This window comes from Columba livia, chromosome 5, assembly GCF_036013475.1.
Source record: "Columba livia isolate bColLiv1 breed racing homer chromosome 5, bColLiv1.pat.W.v2, whole genome shotgun sequence".
NCBI classification, from domain to species: Eukaryota; Metazoa; Chordata; class Aves; order Columbiformes; family Columbidae; genus Columba; species Columba livia.
The window spans coordinates 11,001,306-11,022,282 of NC_088606.1; the positions used below are offsets into that span (position 1 = coordinate 11,001,306).

The window sequence follows — 20,977 nt, forward strand, 5'->3', positions numbered from 1 at the left end:
GTCTGATTTATTTTAAAATGAAATTGCTTAAAGCTTCAACAAATGAAATCTATAATCTTAAGAAGGGACAGTGTTGATATTGCAAATAAAGCTAAAACTGCTTCAGTGCTTGAAATATGCAACTAGAATTTCTACAGCTGTAGCTGATGCAAGATTTATGTAATGGCACGAATTCCAGGCAAGCAAACTTGCATGAAATAATTGAAATAATTTGTAACTTTTTTTCTCTGACTATTCTGTCTGCAGACTTGTGCATATTAGTATGTCTCATCAACAAATTTTCACCTCTTCATATTTTGCTTGTATCTCATTCTGTAATTTTTCTATTAACTAAAAGCCTCAGTCTTAGTTGAAGTTCATATTTGATTGATGTGGCCTTGACATGTCAGTAAGATCTGATTTGGGATGTTTTAGTTAAAACTACTCTAGTAGAACCTTAAGTTTAGTAAGCTCCTGGGACCCCAAGCCAGCAAAACTGAGGATGAAAATTATCAAAACCTCTTGGGAGATGTTGAGGTCTTTACCTTACAAAAGAGATTTACTTTGAATAAGTCTTTTCTTTGCTCATTGTTCTTGTCTTGGAGTTGTAGGCACCATTAAGTGAATTGTAGAATCAAGTGCTCTGAAATGGTAAAACACAAGATCATGAGTGGATTTTTTGGAACTCTTTATTAGGGAAAAATGCATGGTGAGAAGGAAATGGTTTCACATTCTCATGAAACAGAAGGAATAAAGTTGGCATTTCTATCAGAAATACGTTTTGTACTTTAAGTTCATTGTGTGTCGGCCTTTTAATCATAGACATTTCATATATTTGAAATGTCTGATCACTCTTCTGCTGGAGGAAGAGGGTGTTGTTGCTTTATTGCATCTTACTTTTACACAATTTATAGGTTGGTTAAAAAAAAGGCAAAGTGAAAATCTAATAAGACTAAACAATGGCGTGTGAATTTACTAGTATTAAATATCCAATATATTCTTAACTCCCAATAATATGCTTGATAATGCTTAAATTGGCAGAAGTTCTTAACACAAAAATATCTATTATCCACTATACCCTTAGGCTTTCCTATATCTAAATTTGGGTAGTAAGAACAATGTATAGCACAAAGGGAAAATTTAATGGTTTTCATTTTCTTGGGATGTGACTTTTTTTTTTTCCTTAACCTTTTGTTCACTGCTTGAATGATCTTGCTTCTAATCTTTCATAGATGTGACTTTTCTAGATTACTGTGGTGTTGTGGATGTAAAATAGGTTATACATGGGAAGAGTAATGATCATCTGATCCATTTTTGCCAGGAACCCATGTTTTGAGTGGAAACACGGGGCTTAGTTAAGAACATATGTAAAAAGCCAGCTGAGTAATTTCTCATCTTCATCCCCAAAACTTGCTATTTCTCTTTTTCCTACTTGAATATATGATCATTACTATAAGAAAATAATCTCAGACTTGGTTTAAATTCTAATGTTTCAGCATGTCCTGAAACAGTACTTGTGTGATTGCTTTCTGATAGCTTAAATAATTCAATTTTCTGCAAGTCGGGTATCAGGAGAAAAGTACTTATATGGACTGTATAAATTAGTATTTATTGTATCATCTGTCTGAGTTAGTAATTTAAGTTGGGCATAAGGCAATGGAAGTGTGGGTGTACAGTTTATTCCTTCTCAAGCACCAGTGTTTCAGGTCTTGTTAGCATAAGATAGTAGTTGAGTAAGATGTATTCCTTGTCTCCATGAAAATTGTTGTTAAAGAGGATCTAACTCAATGTATACCTGTTTTTTAATTCAGGACATTAGCTGAAAATTTTAACAGTTGTATTTTTTTCAGTAAGATTGTAGAAAAATGGCAAGGCAAAGTCTTCATTCAGCAGTTGGAGTTTTAGTTTTCTAGGCCATTTCTGAAATAAGAAACAACGTGCTATATCAGCTGCCATCCTCTGGTTTTATGGTGGTGGTCAAGTTTTATTGCAGTTGTAAGTAATTGCATTGTACTAGGGGAGTGCAAATGGATTTGCAAAGCTCAAGCAGGGAAGTCAAGGTGGTTTCTAGGACAGGCTGAACAAGCTCACATACAACAGAAGAAATCAGACTCATTTGAAAGATGATTTGTTTCTCTACAGCAGCATGTGAGACATTTGGTTCTGGCCTTGTGGGATCTCTGCTGTGGTAGACAAGTTATGAACGCGTCTCTGCTGCACAGCTCTTGGACTCTTGGTTTGAAATGAAGTAAGAGATGAACTGGACAGTTGGAAAGTCTAAGTAGACAAAACAATATTTATCAGCCTGATTGACAGTGCTAGTCAGCATATTGACAGTTTACTTTGTCCAATATGTGTTGTAGCCACAACAGCAAAGGAGAGTCTTCAAGGAAAATAATGACATTGCTTTGCAGGTGCCCATGAGGTGTGATGAGCAACATGGGAGAAAGCATGAAAGCACCTGCTTAGTGTGTGAAGAGTAGAAACTGGTTTAAAGGACCAATTCAGCATCAACTTCTTGTTATGGAGTAAAAACAATAGGGAAAAAGATTTCGTGTCACAATGGGGAAGTGAAGACCAGGAAATTGTGATTACCAGGACAGACACAGAAACGCAACATGGTCAAAGGTGTACAGAACCATTTTTTGCTGTGATAGGCATCATGAGTGAAAGAGGCACACCAGTGAAAAGCTGGGACACTAGTAGGTGAGTTTTCATTCTGAGAGCTTTAGGTAGACCAACCACAAACACCAAAAACCCAAAACCTAGTGATGTATGTTTTACATTTTATGCAGGAAAACTAGAGGTAAATCTGAGACACAAGACTGAGAAAATGGTTGGTGTCAGCAATACCTGCATTACAGCTCATAGTGATAGATAATTGTGTGTGAAATCTAGAGAGTCATTGGAGAAAAGTGGCCAAGGACTGTGTTACAGCCATATGGAACTTGAATTGATAACTAGGCATTCACAAGAGGTGACTGAAGATTGCAAACATTTTAGCTTCCTTAGCAAGAGATCAGGTTTCAAAAAATAAAACTGTGTTATGTCTATGGTTGATGTCTATTGAAATTTTTGTAGGTGACATTATCCGTCTGTGGAAAGAGATGAGATAGTAAGTGAGGATTAAGATCTTGTGGACTTATCCATCTTTACCTTCTTGAGAAACTGCAGGGATTATTGTGTCCTTTAAATGACATGGGACGTATTGTTGGAAGAGAAGAATTGGGCTGGGAACAGAACAAGGGGAGACAACAGATTGGAGGAGGGGTGTCAAACTAATTTTCACTGGGGGCCGCATCAGCCTCGCAGTTGCCTTCAAAGGGTCAAAAGTAATTTTAGGACTGTATAAATGTAGGAGTAGTTACATCTATACAGTTCTAAAATTACATTTGGCCCTTTGAAGGCAACCGCGAGGCTGATGTGGCCTCCAATGAAAATGAGTTCAACACCCCTGGACTAGAGGAACTCATACAACTATTGGACAACATCTGTCGGGCAGAGATCTAAGTAATGCAAGTTGGAGTGAAGCCATTAGTTTGGTAGCAGGAGCAGCAGAGTAACAGGTGACATCCATGTCTGGGTTGAGGAGGAGCGAAGTGTAGGGCTGAGGTGACTTGCTCATGAGTGTTGGTTTGATCCTGTTGTGTGACATTGTGTCCATGTATTAAAAGTTTTGAATGAGTGAAAAGAGAGATTATCAAGTAAATGCTACAATGGATATGTTCTCTTTTTAAAGAATATGGATTTTAACAAGATAAGTTTTTACAGTTGTTCCTATTTAGGAATCCATTTAAAATGAAAAATCAAGGGATTTATCAGTATTCTTGTGCCCTAATCTTTGGCAATTAATAATTTTTCATAAAGCTGATTTGCTGCAGTGGGTGTACAGTGTAGTTCATGTGTATGCTTTACTCATATTCTTCAGCAGCAAATTTCCAGGCTCATCAGTGCTTCTTTGTATTTTATCACTATGAAATACCTCTGATTCTTGTTCCACCCCCACCACAAATAGTGTCAGCTATGGCACTAAGTTGAAAATCTGATTAATATTGCAATATATTAATAACGTTCAATGTTTTGAGTCTTCCTGCATATATTTCAGGACATCTGTTTCACAGCACAGTAGCTCAGTTTCTTTAGTGTTACTCAGACAACCTGTTAAAAATAAATCCTTACTTCATGAGCTTTGCTTGAGGTGTAGTGACAACGGCTGGCTACAGCACCTTGCCTTCTCATTAGTGAGACACCTCTCCCTGGGCTGTCTAACAGATGATATTGTGGGTGACACCCGCCTTTGGAAAAGACAGTACTGGTGCATTTGGAGCTGAGAGAATAAAGTGGTGTGCTCAAGGCAGAGCAAATTTTGGCTTGGTCTTGCAAATGGGACTGTGAGTTTATATAGCAGTTGAGGTCTGAATGTGTGGAGAATTGGATGAGATATATGGGATAACTCACACCTCCAAAGCTTTGTTTTCTTTTTCAGCTTGTCTGCAGGTGCAGACAGATAATCTTAAATACATTAAATTAGTTTATCTTTAGAACAACAGAAAAATTGAAACTTGGAAACCATGTAAAACCACATGATGATAGGTCATTCTACTTATCTATTCCTAACAAGAAAGCAGGTCTTTTGGACAGATGCTAAATTGGCAGTATGCATCATATCATAACTTCAGTATGGTCAGGTGCTCTTGTCATTCTCATAAAGTTTGGGAAACTTGGGTTTTGTTGTGAAATTACGATGAAGTGTTATGGGGAAACTGTATTTATAATATTGGCATTAATAATTCTCTGTCAGACTGGTGTTGTTTAATTTAACTTACTTAATTATTATATATTCCTTAAATTTACTGCAGAGAAAAGAAAAAGGAGAGGGGGAAAAAGAAGTGTTTTCTATCACCCCTGTGGCTAGAAGAACTAGTGGGCTCAAATAGTGGCAAGGAAAGCTTTGACTAGATTTCAAGAAACTTCTCCTTGCAACAGGAATCTTGGATTTCTGAGGTGAATGGTTCAGGGAAGTGGTGGAATTTCCATCATGAAAGGCTTTTCGGAACAGGTTAAACAAGCATCTCTGCAGAATAATGTAGGTATAGTTGATCCTGCCTGAGGCCAAGAGACTGCATTAGATGACCTCTTAAGTTTTCTTCTCAGACTGTTGTTTTATCTTCATATGTGACTCTTTGAGATCAAATTCCACTACTAGATTCCACATCAGATATTTATTCTGGAACCCCACAGCCACTAAATATTGAGACTCTGTCTGAATCTTCTACGGGGGAAAAATAACCATGAGCTGTGTACAGTGGTTAGTTACATGCACTTTCATTATTATCTGTGGCTGCATCCTATAACTTCCTCTTAGCTTGTACTATAGCTTTTGCTATAGCTTCCTTTAGCACTGCTGTTGGAGAAACTCGGGTGAATTCTAGTGTGTTTGCAGCCGTGGATGACTGCTTCTTGTGTTCAAGTATAGTGATTTGAAAACCTCAGGATGCAGTGTGCAAACTTGGCAGGCTGAAGGAGAATAGAAACAGGGACTAAAATAGCCTGGAGGACTGACGAGGAGACTGAGAGCTTGAGCCTGGGCTGTCTTGGAAATTGTCCTCTGCCTACTTCTGAAGTAGATAGGCTGCTCTCGCTCAGCATCTAGCTGTTATTAATGCAAATCTCCAGTTTGGTGCATGTATATGTCCTACAGATAAAAGTGTTATGAATGTTTTTGAGAATTGCCTATGCAAATTGAAACACAACTCTGTTTAAGTGGAGGGTGCCCATTTAATGAAGAGCTTTTAAATAATTAAGTTTAATCTTTGTGGTTCAATATGTGATGCTACATTTTATTTTCTGGAAAGATCTGAAAGAACTTTCTTTGCAGACAATATTACTAATTTTGTGACTGTCTTTAGGGACAATTATTATTATTATTATGGTATCTTTATCATTTAAACATCATGTTATCTCTGTTTCATGCTCATGAGTTTACAGAACAGAATTGTGACTACAGATGAGAAATTAAGGTGCAGAGAAAGAGAGTGGTTAAAAGTATCAGTTTAATTTTAAGCAGGAGCTTAGGGTCGGGTACCTTTTAGATGATTTAGTGTAACATAGGAATACCTATCTTTGAATACAGCCTTTATTGGTCCTCAACCAGTCTCACTCGGCAAAAAAAAATAATCACGTCAGCATCATTGCATTAGGACCTTGTTTCTTGGTAGAATGTTTTTGATCTTTTCCTTCTTACAAGCTGTTAACTATATGTTTCCAGCTTCTGCAGTAAACTACATGAGGTCCTATAGAACAAATATTGACAATACTGTGTAAGGCAGAGGCCCTTAATAGGGGGAATATAGCAAATTAACATATTATTAATAATAATATCATAACACATATGAACCAAGGAGGTGAGGTGGGTTAACTTAGTGTGCATAGGTTTTGAGTGTTTGACTTAGCACAAAGTTACACTTGCTAATGTGAAGAGGGATGGGAGTATCTCTGGATGGATGTATTTATGCACATGTTTATTTAAGGTGGTGCAAGGAATTTGAACAGAAGTTCGCATCGACCTAGGTTAGTACTCGCTCTTAGTGCTAGGCTTTCCCCTCTATAGATATCATCCCACTTTTTCTTGTTTCTGTTTTCCTTGATGTCAAGTCATCTTTAACATTGTTAAGCAGGGGGTCGGGGGAAGAAAAGCTATTTTCTGTTTTGTGGCTGTTTTCCAACTGGAATAGCTGGGAGCAGTTGCCAGAGGAAAAGTACTCTTTTGATGTTGTAACTTTGAGAGCAGAGAGCACGCGTAGTTCCGCTGCGGGAAGGTTCCACGTACCGTCTGATCAACACAGTGAGCTCGGGGACTGGTGCCAAAGCAGGACAGAAAGAACTGACTTCTCAGAGGTTTTTAGCTCTAGCAAGTATACTAAGCAAATGCACTCCCCTGAAAAATGTGACACCAAAGGCTTACAATTCAGCCAAATTGAACTGTATCTTCAGACAAATTGCAAGAATTACATCCATCATGCAAAGGGTTGCCTGCTTGTGAACCCTCAGGTTACTTTACCAAAGTGTGTGTTCATTTGCAACATTTAAATGCTATGATTTCAAACATCTAACATAGCCAAAACTTGTTCCTTCCTTGCTAGCCTTATTTTCAGACAGAACTAAACCATTTCAACTGAAGTTTTTTTAAAAAATTGTTAATTCAATGCACAGTCAAAAAAAAATCAACAAAAAGAACTTAAGCTTTGGCAAAGTTACAAGAAACTGAAAACTATTTGATGGATCGTGGTAACCAACCATAAGCATGCACTTCCATTTACAGGGGAATTACAAATCTTACCCGTAACTTTTTTCTTGTAATTTTTTTTAATATTCTGCTACTTTTCTTTTTTTCTTTCAGATGATATTAACTGTGTTTTTGAGCAACAATGAACAGATTTTGACAGAAGTTCCAATTACACCAGAAACAACCTGTCGCGATGTAGTAGAGTTCTGCAAAGAGCCTGGAGAAGGAAGCTGCCATCTGGCTGAAGTATGGCGTGGAAATGGTGAGTAAAATGTTCAGTGGAAATTGATGCAAATATATGTACCAATTATAAAAAAGACTGACTTTTCAATATTAATGATTTCAAGTTGTGCTTTGTTTTGTTCTGGTTTGTTTTTTTTCCTAGCAAACTTTGATGCAAAGTATGGTAATTCAGTACCTGTAGAGATTAATGCAGTTCTTGGATTTTTCTTTTTCTTCTCTGTTTTCTTCCTCAGCATGGAGTATTTGATAAAATGCACGTGTAAGAGATGTTAATGTTCTGTATTTCAGTTTTTCAAATTACATAAACGAAGTATTCAGTGTCCAGATCATAAAAATAACTAAAAAAAGTAATGAAGGGGATATTTTCACTTCTAGAAGCCATTTATTTCAAATAGGCATACAGCATCTATAGGATGAAGGGTATTTAAATGACAATTCATAATGTCAGTGATCTTCTCTTTCAGTAAGTGGGTGCAGATCACCACCTGCATTCTTTCCAATCCAATTTCCTCACTATTAAGCCTGTGAACGCAACTTGAAATTTAAGAATGGGTATAGATTTTTTCCTTCTGTATCATGAATAGCAGATGTTCTGCAGGCAGAATTGTGTCAGAATTGGACATAGGATCTCCAGCTTCCTCGTGAACATTTCCTCTCAAAGATTTGACAGCCTCCCTTGGGGCAGGTAGCAGTTCGTGCCTGTATCCTATTTGTGTTGCTGTTGCTGTTTCATAGAATAGTGGGGTGGGCAATTCTTTGCAGGAGTGTGTCAAAACAGCCCTATTATGAATTCTGTTTTGAGATGGATTCTTGCAATTGCTTATAGCGCAAGCCTCCAGGTTATAGTATATCGATGTGTAGATGTGAGTAGAATCGGTGGCTGGGGAGATTCTTATCCCTCAGTTACTAAGGTCACCCCTGTTCAAGCTGTTTATGTCATCTCTTTTATATAAAGATTGATGAGGTCATAACTTGGAATTTAATTCTTAAATTTTGCATTGAGGGGTTTTATCTTGGTCAGGGGCTTTTTATCAAGGAAACAAAACAGACATTCAGATGCATTTGGAGATATTAAGTGTTAGCAATCTAGCACATTTTCGTCCTGGGAAAGCTATTCTTCCTCTTCTCTAAACTGTTCTAAGACACTGTAAAGGGAAAAGGTGCCTCAAAAAGTGGTTTCCTAACTGGATGGGAACTCACAGAGTTTAGGTAAGAGTGAGGAGGGGATAAGTTAAGCATATCTGCAGTTGCAGGAATACAAATTCAGTTCATTCTTAGTTAGAAAACCATCTTAAAGATAAAACTTAAGAGAGGGTTAAAACTTTTTCAATTTGGAAGTTTAGATTATGGAGAGTCTATGATGCCCAGTGCATCACATAAATTCCTAAAATGGATCTGCAGACTGTGTTTAACTGCACTCAAATATCCCTAATATTTTCCCGTCACTTGTCTGTGAAACTCCAATATATGGTATTATTTGTTCTTCTGCTTGCACTGTACTTTGAGGGTGCACTTCTTAAAAAAATGCAGAGAATGTTGTCAACTAAGTTCAAAGGGTCACTGGAAACTGTAGCCAGTGATCCACAGCATCTTTCTGGGACACTTATGCCTTGCAACCCTGGCAAGTGCAAGCACACATTTTCTATAAGAACTTCTGAGACTGAGAAAATATTTTATTTGTGGATGTAATACGCTATTTCTCAAAGTGTTAGTTATCTAAAGCTAGAAGTTTCTATAAAGTGGAAAATAAAACTTACCCAGGAAGTTGTGATGTCAAGACTAAAACTAAAATTGGATATGTACCCTGTGAATTATGCATCTTTAGTCTCATAGTCAATAGAAATCTAGATATTACTGTGAGCAGAATGTGGAGATCACAGCTAGTTGTTATCTATTCCATTTTGATCATCTAAGCTTGCCCAATTTTCTGAAGTAGACACACAGACAGCTATGTTTAGGAGCAGAATCCTGCCCAAGGCTTCTACGTGTTGAATGGGTCTGTCAAACTTTTCAAAATGTGCTTGTGACTCCAAGTTTCTTTTAAAACTTGCATGAAGGTGCTTTCACAAATGTAGCTTCACTTGCTAAACACCCAAGGTGGTAACTGTATAGATCTATTTCATTTGAAGTGTGGAACAGGAAAGACTAGAGAGAATTAAATACAAAATTAAACACTCGCATATGTTTCTGGATCTCTCAAACAGGCCTCTACCGTCAGCAAAAATGTTGTCTTGTATGCTGGTTTTAAGTCTTTTTGACAGGAATTTCAGCACAAGCATTTTGGTTGTTGTTCTTAAAGGTAGGATACTGGTAGAAAATCTGTGTGTTGGTGGCCTCAACTTCTTGCTCCAAAGTCTCAGTGAAACAAGCTGATTTTTTTTTTTTTAAACAGGGCATAAATATAACATTTTTAATTCTCAGGAGCAGCTGAAGGAAAATAGAACTCTTTTCCTGGAAGTTCTTAAAAATAATTTTGTCTGGAGCAGAGATCTGATGTAGAACCCGAGTGTAAACAGTTAAATGCGACAGTTACAAAAACAACAACTTAAACTGTGATTCTGAGTGGGAAGTGTGAAGCAGTTTGCAATGAAACTGTGGCATGTTGTGCCAGTGGAAGAGTGTTTTTTTCTGTTGTTTTGCTGCCTCCGACCCCTCAGCCCTCACCCTCAAGAGAGGTCTCCAATGTTCTTTCAGAAGACGTTTTGGAAAGTAAAATTCAAAACAAAAGTTAATACAGAACATCATGGGTTCAGCAAACGCATTAGGCTTTGTCACGCACCAGAAGTGGTCTGTTTTCTTGGTAGTCTCTGTGTGGGACGGGAAAAATCACAGCTCTGTCAGTAAGAAAGAGCTCTCTGACCTGTCCTCTTGTGAGTGTCCTTAGCTCCTCTGTTCTGCAAGTAGCCACAGCCTCTTTTAGGCAGCCCAACTGAATAATACATGTCTACTCAAATACAAAGCATTGGGGCTCGTGGATTGTGGTTTTATTACCAGATTCAAAAAAATTTGTGTGCCCAAAAATGTGTCCATTTCCTGAACTGCATCGATCTAACAAAATACTGCCTCTGCACAAATAAATGAGAAAGACCATTTGTCTTTCAGAAGAATGTTATTAAAATCCATGCAAGTTTGGTTGCAAGAATTATGTAAGATTTCTAGAGTTCAGAGGAAGATTACGATAGCTTAGCTGTTGAAAACCACTTTTGTTTATTTATTGTGTTAGCTTTTCTCTATTTGCTTTTGTGTGGCAAAGAAGTGGTTGAGGAGCTTCCAGGAACTGAAAAAGTTTAGGTATTGTTTGTACTAGAGTTAAGAAACTTGTTTCTTCTCAGAGCTGCATGGCATAAGCATTTGGTTTATATGCATTTGATTTTTGTATTTCATTCTCTGTTCCCCTTCCTTTCCAGTTTCTTGAGATGAGTAATAGTTGAAAAAGTTAATAGCTTTTGTGCCTGATGTATCAGTACATTTTATAGCACCTTGTGCTTTGTCAGTTTGAAGCTTCCTCTTTTTGCACAGATTTCTCAAACTATAGCTGGAGAAAAAAAAACACAGAATATTTTTCCTCATTCCCCAGCTATTGCAAATAGCCATTGGTAAGGAGGCTGAAAGACAGGTGTGACATAAGGAACTTGTATGATTCAAAAGAGAATTAATTTCAGCCTTTAAATCCACCCAGTACGCAATTATTCACTGCATTTACACCTGGAATGTCCTACAGCAATTAGTATTAATTGGTCTTCCTGAATTTAGTTTTAACATAGAGGCAAGTGAGTGTCAAAGAAATAGTTTTTTGCTACAAGTGTATTTCTGCAGAACTGAAAGGGAAAAGGCTCCTTCCTGGTCTTGCTGTGAACGCCCCTGCTATGGTGATAATCCATTACTTTGTATTCTGGTTTCATGTGTAGCAGGTTTAAATGTGTTTATTACAAACACAAGGATACTTGTAAGTAGCATAAAACCAGTTTTTGATGTCTGAAACTTATTTAATAGTGGATATACAGTTCCAACAGAAAAACTTTTGCCATTCTCTCCCTGAAAAAGAAAGGTTTCTAACTGCATGAAGAAAATGAACTCATTTTCAGTCAAACCAGCACACTGGCCCATCCTCAACATTTTTGCTTGAAAGGAAAGGAGTCAAGCTAACTTCTCAAGTCAGTCTTTCATAAATTTCATCCAACTTAAAATCTAAGGCATTTTTTGCAAATAATAATGGATATATCCGTATATTTCCACTTATTAATGAAAACAAACATTCTGTAGACATTTTTTTAATGTGTTGTTAAAGTAGAGGGATCCAATCTGTTTATTATTACTCCACACCCATTTGCCTATTTCACCTTTTCTTCATTCTCTTCTATTTAAACTTTTTAAAATTAAAGTTTGTAATAGTATTATGAAAACAATTACTGATAACTATGTCTGAAGCTAAAACAACTGAGAAGAGTTTAACTGTAGGTTTTTTGTTTGTTTTGGTTTTGAAACTTAGTATTTCCAGAAAATATCCCTTTGTGCTATCCTAAGATCCTGCTTTCTCCCTGCAGCTTTTCTGGATTTAAATAATTCAAACTGAAGGAAGGAATAGGGACTTCAGTTCTCATTGTGTCTTGTGTCAAGTGTTAATGTCCATCTCTTCTTCCTCTTCTCTGAATCTCTTCCATTTACTTGAGTTGGACAGACTGATTACTGCTTCTTAATTTTCTCTGTTTCAGTGATGATGATGTTGCTGTTACTATTTTAACCTGTTGTCTGTCTAATTTAGGGCAACGTATCCCAAATTGTTTTTGTGAAAGAATTATAAAAGTTGTACAAAATGTTTTTTTTCCCATTTCTCTCCATGGTAATGTCTGAAGAATATTAGCCTTGATTCTTCAAGGCGCATTATGTAAATAAAACATTTCATTTTGAATAGCTCCTATGAACAGGGCCTGACTTTTAATGGGAGACCAGCCCAACCAGGAGCGATGCTGCAGCCACTCCTCACCATTCCAGAATTAGCCCAACCCTGTTCAGACATCCAGTTTCTTGGTACTTTGTTATCAAGCTTCAGTTCTTGCTAGGTTTACCTAGCAATTTTCCTATTTGGGAAAATTTCCTAACGATTCTTATCTTCTGTGTCGTAAAGTCTCTCAACTAAACCATTAAAATATTTTTACACTCTGTGATCTTTAGAAGACTCATGCAGCAGTTTTAGTGGATATGCTTCAAAGCACTTGAAATCTTGCCTTACTTTAGGAGTTGAAAAACCTGAAAATCATGTTTTTAAAATTCCTTTTCATGGACTGAGTTTTAGTAAGCCACTCACATTATTCTCTGCATAAACACTATTGACAAGGCTTCTTGGCATCGACTTGACTAAGGAATAAGAAAAAGAAAAGCATTTAATTTTTAATTTTTTTAATCGAGGTGTCACGATTTTGTTGTTGTTGTGTGTTTTGGTTTTTGTTTAGTAGGCTGGGGGTTTTTTTAGTATTTTTTTTCTTAGTTTTTCTAGTGGTCAGCTGATTAATTTTTTTAGTTTGTGGTTTAACGTCCCTTCCCCATTGGAAGCAGCTAGATCTAACTGTGGGTAAACTGTGCTAATCACTATTTGCCATGATTTTGATAAGACGCTTCATTGTATTAAAGGCATTGTGAATCAAATGATGCAAATGTATTTTTCTTTAAATACTACAATTAGCTATCCGAAGAGTATCATGCCATGTATACATTTATGTGGTTCAGAATGCATAGAAACAGGTAAATTTCATTATTTGTGATGTGTTTTTTCCCAAGTTTTCCCCAATATATCTGTTATATCTTTGAATCATTTTGTCTTACGTCAAATGGGTTAAATACGACATGGATAACAAATCATTAGCATTGGTCTTTGTACTGCAGTTTGAGTTTTGGGGGTAGAGACCATTTTGCTTTTAAGAACAAAGAATGAAAATCTACCTTTTGATTTCCATACAAGCCTGATTTTTCTGCAGTAATATTGTTTTTACATGGTGCTAGGAAAGCTAATCCAATCTCTTCTAGTATAGTTTTATTCTGATTAGAAGATATCTATAATGCTACGTTTAGTATTGATCTTAAAGGATCTTGAAAGGGAGATTTTCTCGACATAATGAAAACATGTAAAAATAAATGCAAGTATAATCATGGCAACAGTGAAGACTTTGCTTTTGAAATGTTTTTTTTTCCATTTTGAAATACTAAATATATACTGTGCAGCCTATCAGGAATAATATATTTGATCAATTTGGAAGAAATAACTATACTCTGTGAATGTTTTGCATTCCTTTGTGGGAAAACAAAGACTGACTGCTGCATAGAACTCAGCCTTTATTTGTTCAAACAATTGCCAGCAGTTCCACATATACTGGAAGTTAATGTCTGGTGTGGTATATTGGAGTGGGGGCACCTGCTCAAGTTCTTAGGAGATGAAATGTCAATATAAGGATAAGACTTTTAGTCTGAGTGGAAACCTGGAGTTCAAATTGTATTAATCATTTTAATAACAGAACAAAATATTCGTCTGGTGATGATGAGGAGCAAAAGTGCAAAGATCAGCATTGTGGAAAAGGTTGTGATGAAGAATTCCTAAATTAGGGTTGTGGGTTTTTTTGTCTGGTGTTGCAAACTGGTTATGCACTGCTGTTAAGCAGTGAGCTGTGGTACAATAACAGGCTGGCTTTTAGTTCAGTGCTACTCTTGTCTCTTGGTGTCTGTTCCTTCGACTTTGCATAAAACAAAACATACTGGATAGATTGAATTGCTAACAAAAAGGGCATTCTAATTCTTAATGAGAGTTCTATAAAACCTTGCTTGATTACACACAGTTGTGCTAAGTTTTTTGGTCTTGTACTTGTAGAGCGGCCCATACCATTTGATCACATGATGTACGATCACCTACAGAAATGGGGTCCCCGCCGGGAAGAAGTGAAATTTTTTCTTCGTCATGAGGAGTCGCCAGCCGAAAGTAATGAACAGAGTAAGTGCCCTTATCCTGTAGTGTTGTTACCTAAACACATCTAAAACGTTTCTGAAGTGAGTTTGATCATCAGTTTTTGCAGTGAACTTCAGTAGATACAGGTAATACAGCTTGCCTATACCAAAGCCATTTTGAACCTTCTTCAGTGGCACATTTATTCATATTCTTAAATTTCCTTCTCTGGAATAATTTCCACCAGTCTGTTGAGTAATATTTTCGTAGTAAGATCAGTTTCTATTCTGCTTAATACTGATCCAAAAATTTTGGTAGGTAGTAGAGGCTTAATATTTTCTTTTTTTCTTATTGAAAGTCCCTACAGTTTTAGAGGGTGGGATTGTTCTTTTTGACCTTCCATTGTCTTTCAGTTGTCTCAGAAAAAAGACTTAGTAAACTGTTTTGCCTCCTTTAGACACCAAAATCTGTTTTACAGACAGCATTGGCAAAGGTCTCAGTGGCTTTACTTTCTCAGTACTTCACGTAGATATATTTAAGAAGGGTGATAATTCACACCTTGTAAAATCACTGGTCTGCTTGGTTCTACAGGAAAAGTGTTTATATAAAAGAGTGCCATATTAAGTGCAGCTTTCTTAAAAGACTGGAATTAGAAAAAAAGGATTTCAGTTTTCATAGACTATAGTTAATTTATGAGAAGACTTTTGAGGCTGTGCATTATATACTTAATGGCTGTCAGACTGTCTGAAAGACAGGAAAGGTATCTCAAAGCGAGATGTATATTTGCATGCTCAGATTATCCTTACTCATTCAACTAATCTGACTACTTCTGACACCACAATTTCAGCTCTTGTCTGAGTCCGTATTGCTTTGAGCTGGGGTTTCCTTCCACATTTCTAAGCAGTTGCAGGTTGCGTTGAATGCCAGGACTAGCAGGCCCAATGATGTATGAGGCATTCTTGTATTAATGAGATGATACTCTGTAAAATACTCAGTCCTCCTTTGGACAATGCAAATTTAAAGCATGTTAAGAAATTTAAGATATACCTGAAGCCACAGAGTTTCATATAAAAAGAAAATGTTACTTCTGAACTGTGCGTGTAAGGCTTTTCAATTAATCATTGACATATGGATCAATCTGTAGATTAAAGTTCTTTATAAGGCATGGGAAAAGCTTCTTCTACTACATTCATTTATAATGTATTCAACTGAAGCTACTGCTGCTCGTGGAGGCAGAAATATAAAACTGCAGTAGTCATGCTCAGCACATTCCCTTTATGAGATCATTGCCCAAGCACAAGTCAGAAAAGTAGAGCTGCATGTCCGTACTTTTAACAGAGGAAGTCTGTGAAGTAAACATTTTATTTCTGTTGACTCCACCACTTACAAAGAATAACCTAATAAGAAAGAGTTGAAACTAGCAGAATAAAAGTTCACAGGGAAAACTTTACATAGAAGTTATTGAAAGGGACAGATTCAAGAGTGAAAATCATTTGTCTTGAAAACTGAACTTTGCACTGAGAGTGATACTTTATTTTTAGGTGGACGCCAAGCCCAAAATCAAAGAAATGGCATAAATATACCTGTGGAGAAACGTACAGAGAATGGGGTATGTAATAAATCCTAAAGGCTTTGGATCAATTACACTCAAATATTTGATGTTGTAAAACTTCTTGTATTTCAAGATCTAGTATGGTGGGAACTGATGGAAAAAACAGAGACCTTGTTCTGGTTTGATTTTTTGTTTGTTTGGTTTTTTGTTATAAAGTGAATGGCAGAATATGATTTTTTTCATTAACTGCTCTAAATTTTCTGGCTAGAAAGAGATTCACTTCCATGATATGAGAAGCCCCTGGAATCTTATTAATTCCTGCATTTTCTAATCTGTCTTCCTCTGTTTTATCCATCCTGTGTGAAGAAAAAAGTGGCTTCATTTTTCTTTCATACTAGTATTGCGTGTCTGGGCATCTTTTCTCCTTTGATTGATTTCACTGTTATTTTTTCATGACCTAGTCTCATATGTTAAAACATGAGAATGTATCCGTGGATTGGCATGTTTTCACATGGTGATAGAAGATGTTGCACACTCCTCAGAGCTACCGCTTTATGCTGTTTTTTATGCACTTGGTTAATTTCTTTGCCTATTTTTTTTGCTAAAATGTTACTAGGTTTCTAATTTAAAATTTAAAATGCATATTAGGTAGCATAGGGAACCTGTTTGGTGGCATTCAGTGAATCCTGGCTGGCCATTCTGCTGCCTTTCCTGGGACACTATAGCTATAGTTAACTATTTTAAAACATTTTAAAACTTCAATAAAAATATTTGAGCTCACCAGTTCATAGTTGCATTGTCTCTATGAAGCACTTTCCGTTTCTCTTTCTCAGGGTAAAAGAATGCTTTAAAAAGTTTAAAAGCAAACAAAACTTAGCAGGTTATTCAAGCCAGGATTTCTTTTAAAAAGAACTAAAATGTTAAAATAATTGTGTAGATTAAACAGTTCTGTGCTTGTCTATTGCCTAATAATTGGCATCTAAAATTCACACACACGCTTAAATATGCAGCAACAAAGTTGTTCAGTCCGTTCGCAGGTCTTAGCAGCTCATTTTGTGTGTGGCATGTGGGCCTAGTGGAAGGAATGTTTTTCCCTATTCAAAACAGTTAATCATGTATTGCTTTGTACATTCCTGTAGAGAACACGAGTTGATCCCCTCTGCTGCACAGATCTGTTTATCCGGCTTCCATTGTCACATTGACAATGCAGTGAGATCATAGCGCTGGGAGGTACTAGGGGAACATAACTCTTTCATGACCTCCCCTGGTTTATTCCTCCATGGAAGTCAGAGCACATACACTTAATTTGACACTTAATAACTCTGGAAATTAGGACTGATATGTGCAGTATGTCTTATAATCTCATTTATTGGCAACACTAAAGTTTATGATAGCATGGCTTTGTGTTCCATTTGCTGTTATTTTTTATGGGTAAAACTCAGACCTGGGAACTTGAATAACACTGTTACCTTTGTGCCATTCAGCATGTATTTTTTTAAAATCCCCAAATGTTTGGCCACAAAATTAAAATTGATTAGGGAACTGATTACTTTAAAATGGACTTTTACCAGGTTTAGGAAATTATTAAACTACAAGAACGACTAAAACCCAAAGAGGTTATATTAATGTAAATTGTGGCGGGTTTTATGCCAAAAGTGGTACAAATTAGGTTTTGAAAGTGTATAAAACTAAGATTTTCAATTGTGCCAAGTTTTAAATCAAAGGGGGAGGGGGAAAAAGAGGTGGCTTTGGGATCAAGGGTTTAATCAGCTTACACTTACGTAATGCATTAGGCTTATTCATTGTTACGGGCATGCTGAGTGTTAAACGAACCCCCAAATCAATACAAACCAATGGAATATTGAAGACACCCCAGATCTTATCAAATATTCTGCATTCAGGTATATTTTTATTATGTGTACTTCTTTAATGATAAAATATTAATATGTAATATTTAATAGTGTATAATAATGGATTTTTACTTAATATCTGGATAGAGCTGAAAGTGTGAAATGCATAGAAAACTTTTAAGATGAATGCTTGCTTTAATGTTTGAATCAATAGTCTTGGCAAACATGATGGGCAATCTGTCTGAAATTCAATTTAGATAAATCTGTTAATTGGCATTTTGTCATATGCGATAGGATTTTTTGCTTTTTTAAACTATATGTGCTTGATCAGCAATGGTTTAAAAATGGTTAACTTAAAATCACATTATATAAATGTTTGAATTTCATTAGATTATCTTCCAAATAAAGATTTAATGTAAAAATAGAATAGGCATTGTTGTAAAAAGAGTACTTATCTGTAAGTGCTCATCTGAGAGCCTTACATTCTGCATAACAAAGTCTTGAGTAAAAACTGTAAGATTTGTGAATTGGCTAGTTCTCTTATTTCTGAGGTGACTTTTGGAGTTTGTTTTTTCTCTACAACTCTCCTTCTTGGAAATGGAATTATGCTGTAATCAGAGCCTGATCTCTTCCTGCCACTAGTCAGGTACAGATATAGGGAGATCAGATTGACATAACTGAACATTTCCCTTTGCCATGGAGATTGAACTTCCCTGAGAAGAGCTGCCGCCTCCTCCTCCTCGTTCTTTTGTGTGTGTAACCGGGCCAGCTTGACTTGAACACAAGTTGTAACAAGGGAATTCTAATGAAATATTGGGAAAAAATATTTTCTCAGTGGGAGTAACAGACATTGGAACAGGTTGCCTGGAGTCTGTGGAATTTCTTTCTAGCTGAATGAAGTCCTCAGTAATCTGAACAGGTTGGAGCAGGTGTTATTGAACCAGGTGACTTCCAGAGGCTTCTTTCTACCTAAATTATTCTTTGGTTCTGTGATCAGTGGCCATGAAATGGTGATCATGCAGCGCAGGGTCTTGTTTACTTCCAGATTTTGTTCCATAGAAGCAGCAGTGGTCTGAAAAATCGTGAGACAGAGCAAATATAGTTGTAACCACTGGAGGTCAGTGGCAGACAGGACAGGGACTGTGAGCCACCCGTCCTGGTGCAGCAATGGTCATCAACAGGAGAAGGGATCAGAGATGCCCTTAAAGGGAGTCCCAGAAAGAGGACTGACCGGATGGTGACACTTGTCCAGATGAAAAAGTAATCAGATAACTGAGAAATTTCTTGGAGATGAGAAAACTAACAAGCAGATGCAGCTTGGGAGGAAAAAATGGTTAGGGGGCTGAGAACATGATAAAAGTATATTGGGCTGTATAGAGATTAGTGTAATGAAAACTGTCTTTATATGAAGACAATACTCATTTGCTGGAGCTGTTTATTTGAAGTAATTTTTCTAGTTGGTAATGTACTTGAGGAGAATAAAATGTCAGTGTGTGGACCCCTGTACCATTCTCTCTAACTTATTTTTTCACTTGCTAATATTAAAATTGCTCCTCACATTTAGAGAGACTGATGTCAATAAGCTTTTTTTCTTGATAGATATTGACTGAAGCCTTTGACAAGACATGCAAAGTGGAACGTTATTTTTCCTTTTCTCACACTATGAAATTTGTGTTAGCTTAGCTGTAAAAGGAGGAAAAACTTCACCATCATCCCAGACTGGAGAATCACAGTCCTGTCAAATTTTAGTCTTGAAGCTACAATCAACAGATAAAGTTGAGAATTAAAATTTTGTGCTGATTAGATAACAGAACTGAGCTTTCCTATTTCTGTTCAAGGGGCTCTAATCAGGCTTTTAGCAAAAATTTTGCAAAAGGTAGTCCAACTGTTCTAGCATCAGAAGACTCTCATACTTTCATGCGCGGGGAATTGCTCAGGGAAATTCTTTTAACAGGTAGGTTAAAACTTCTACATATGTGTACATGCAAAGCAGTTTTTAATAGTACTGGTTTAAGCTAGGAGAGTGTGTGGTTGCTGCCGGGGAGTAAATAACCATCTGATCCAGTCAGTCTGTGTATCCCATTCCATCACGGCAGCAGTAAAGCTCAACTGCTTTTGATTTCCCGTGCTGTGGCTTGTCAAATTCTAGGCTTAGAGTTTAGATAGATATACCTGTGGTGCCAAAATCCTTGAATAGAAATTTTTGTTCATTAATTTTAACCATTTGATCCATACAAGTATGATCAGATACAAAGGCATTAAACAAATATATGACAAAATGTGTATTACATGTTATGATATAATAATTTTAAAAAATGTGTTCTAAAAAGTGTCCGATAAAGAAGTTTCAAAGATGGCTGAATGGTTTTACAAGTATGCTTGCATAGGCAAAATACTCAGAGGTTTCCTTAGCTTGCCAGGCAAAGATACCACAAAGGCAAAAAAAGTTAAATTTTTAACAGAAGCAGGAACCTCAAGAGAAATCCATTATACGTACTTGCTTGAAGTTTCTCATTTGAAATGTTGAAGGATAAAGAGCTTAGCCTAGAATAGATGTTGTTCTTCAAACCTGAGCTGCGAATACAATTTAAGCTTTTAAGCATTAAGTACTTTCTGTTTGCATCGTTTAGCAAATGAACAACTATGTCAGTCTTGGAAATGTAGATTCTTTCAGGGGTCTCATAGCAAAGTCTAAGAACGTAATTCCGTTAAAAGATTAAAGAAAAAAACCACTCAGGTGCAAGGAATTGTAACAGTTTGCAGGGAAAAAAAAAATCTGAAGAAATTTTCTTGCAGGCTTCCTAGAATATTTTGTCCATGTAAAAAACCTGATAATTAAATCAGATGCAAATTTTCCTAATTTTCTGCTGTAACTTTGCTTTTGTTAAGGGAAAGTGATTGTATCTGGCACTTATACAGTCAAGGGTGTTCCCTTGTCTAAGACATGCATTCCTAAGATGATTTTTGCCTGTCAGAGGGGGGAGCCTTGCAGCACCTACAGCCGCTTCTGCACCGTCAGACTTCTGGGTCAAGCCCTGTGTCAGCTTAATAGAGTTTGGATTCTCCTCAGCCTGAAATGGTTGTTTGTTAAGTCTGTCTGAAGCATCTTCCAGACAGCTGGCAGTATCTTGCTCTCCAAA

The 20,977-nt window shown here is 36.7% G+C and overlaps 1 protein-coding gene across 6 annotated transcripts in view; it reads left to right on the forward strand.

The window, feature by feature from the left end:
- PPP1R13B (protein phosphatase 1 regulatory subunit 13B) overlaps positions 1-20,977 on the forward strand; it is an 84,686-nt gene that overhangs the window by 32,244 nt on the left and 31,465 nt on the right. For all 6 annotated transcript variants that reach the window (XM_065063351.1, XM_065063350.1, XM_005506058.3 and 3 more), the window contains exons 2-4: positions 7,379-7,526; positions 14,364-14,483; positions 15,977-16,044. In XM_065063351.1, the coding sequence (XP_064919423.1) occupies positions 7,379-7,526; positions 14,364-14,483; positions 15,977-16,044 (336 nt within the window). The remainder of the gene's footprint in view (positions 1-7,378; positions 7,527-14,363; positions 14,484-15,976; positions 16,045-20,977) is intronic.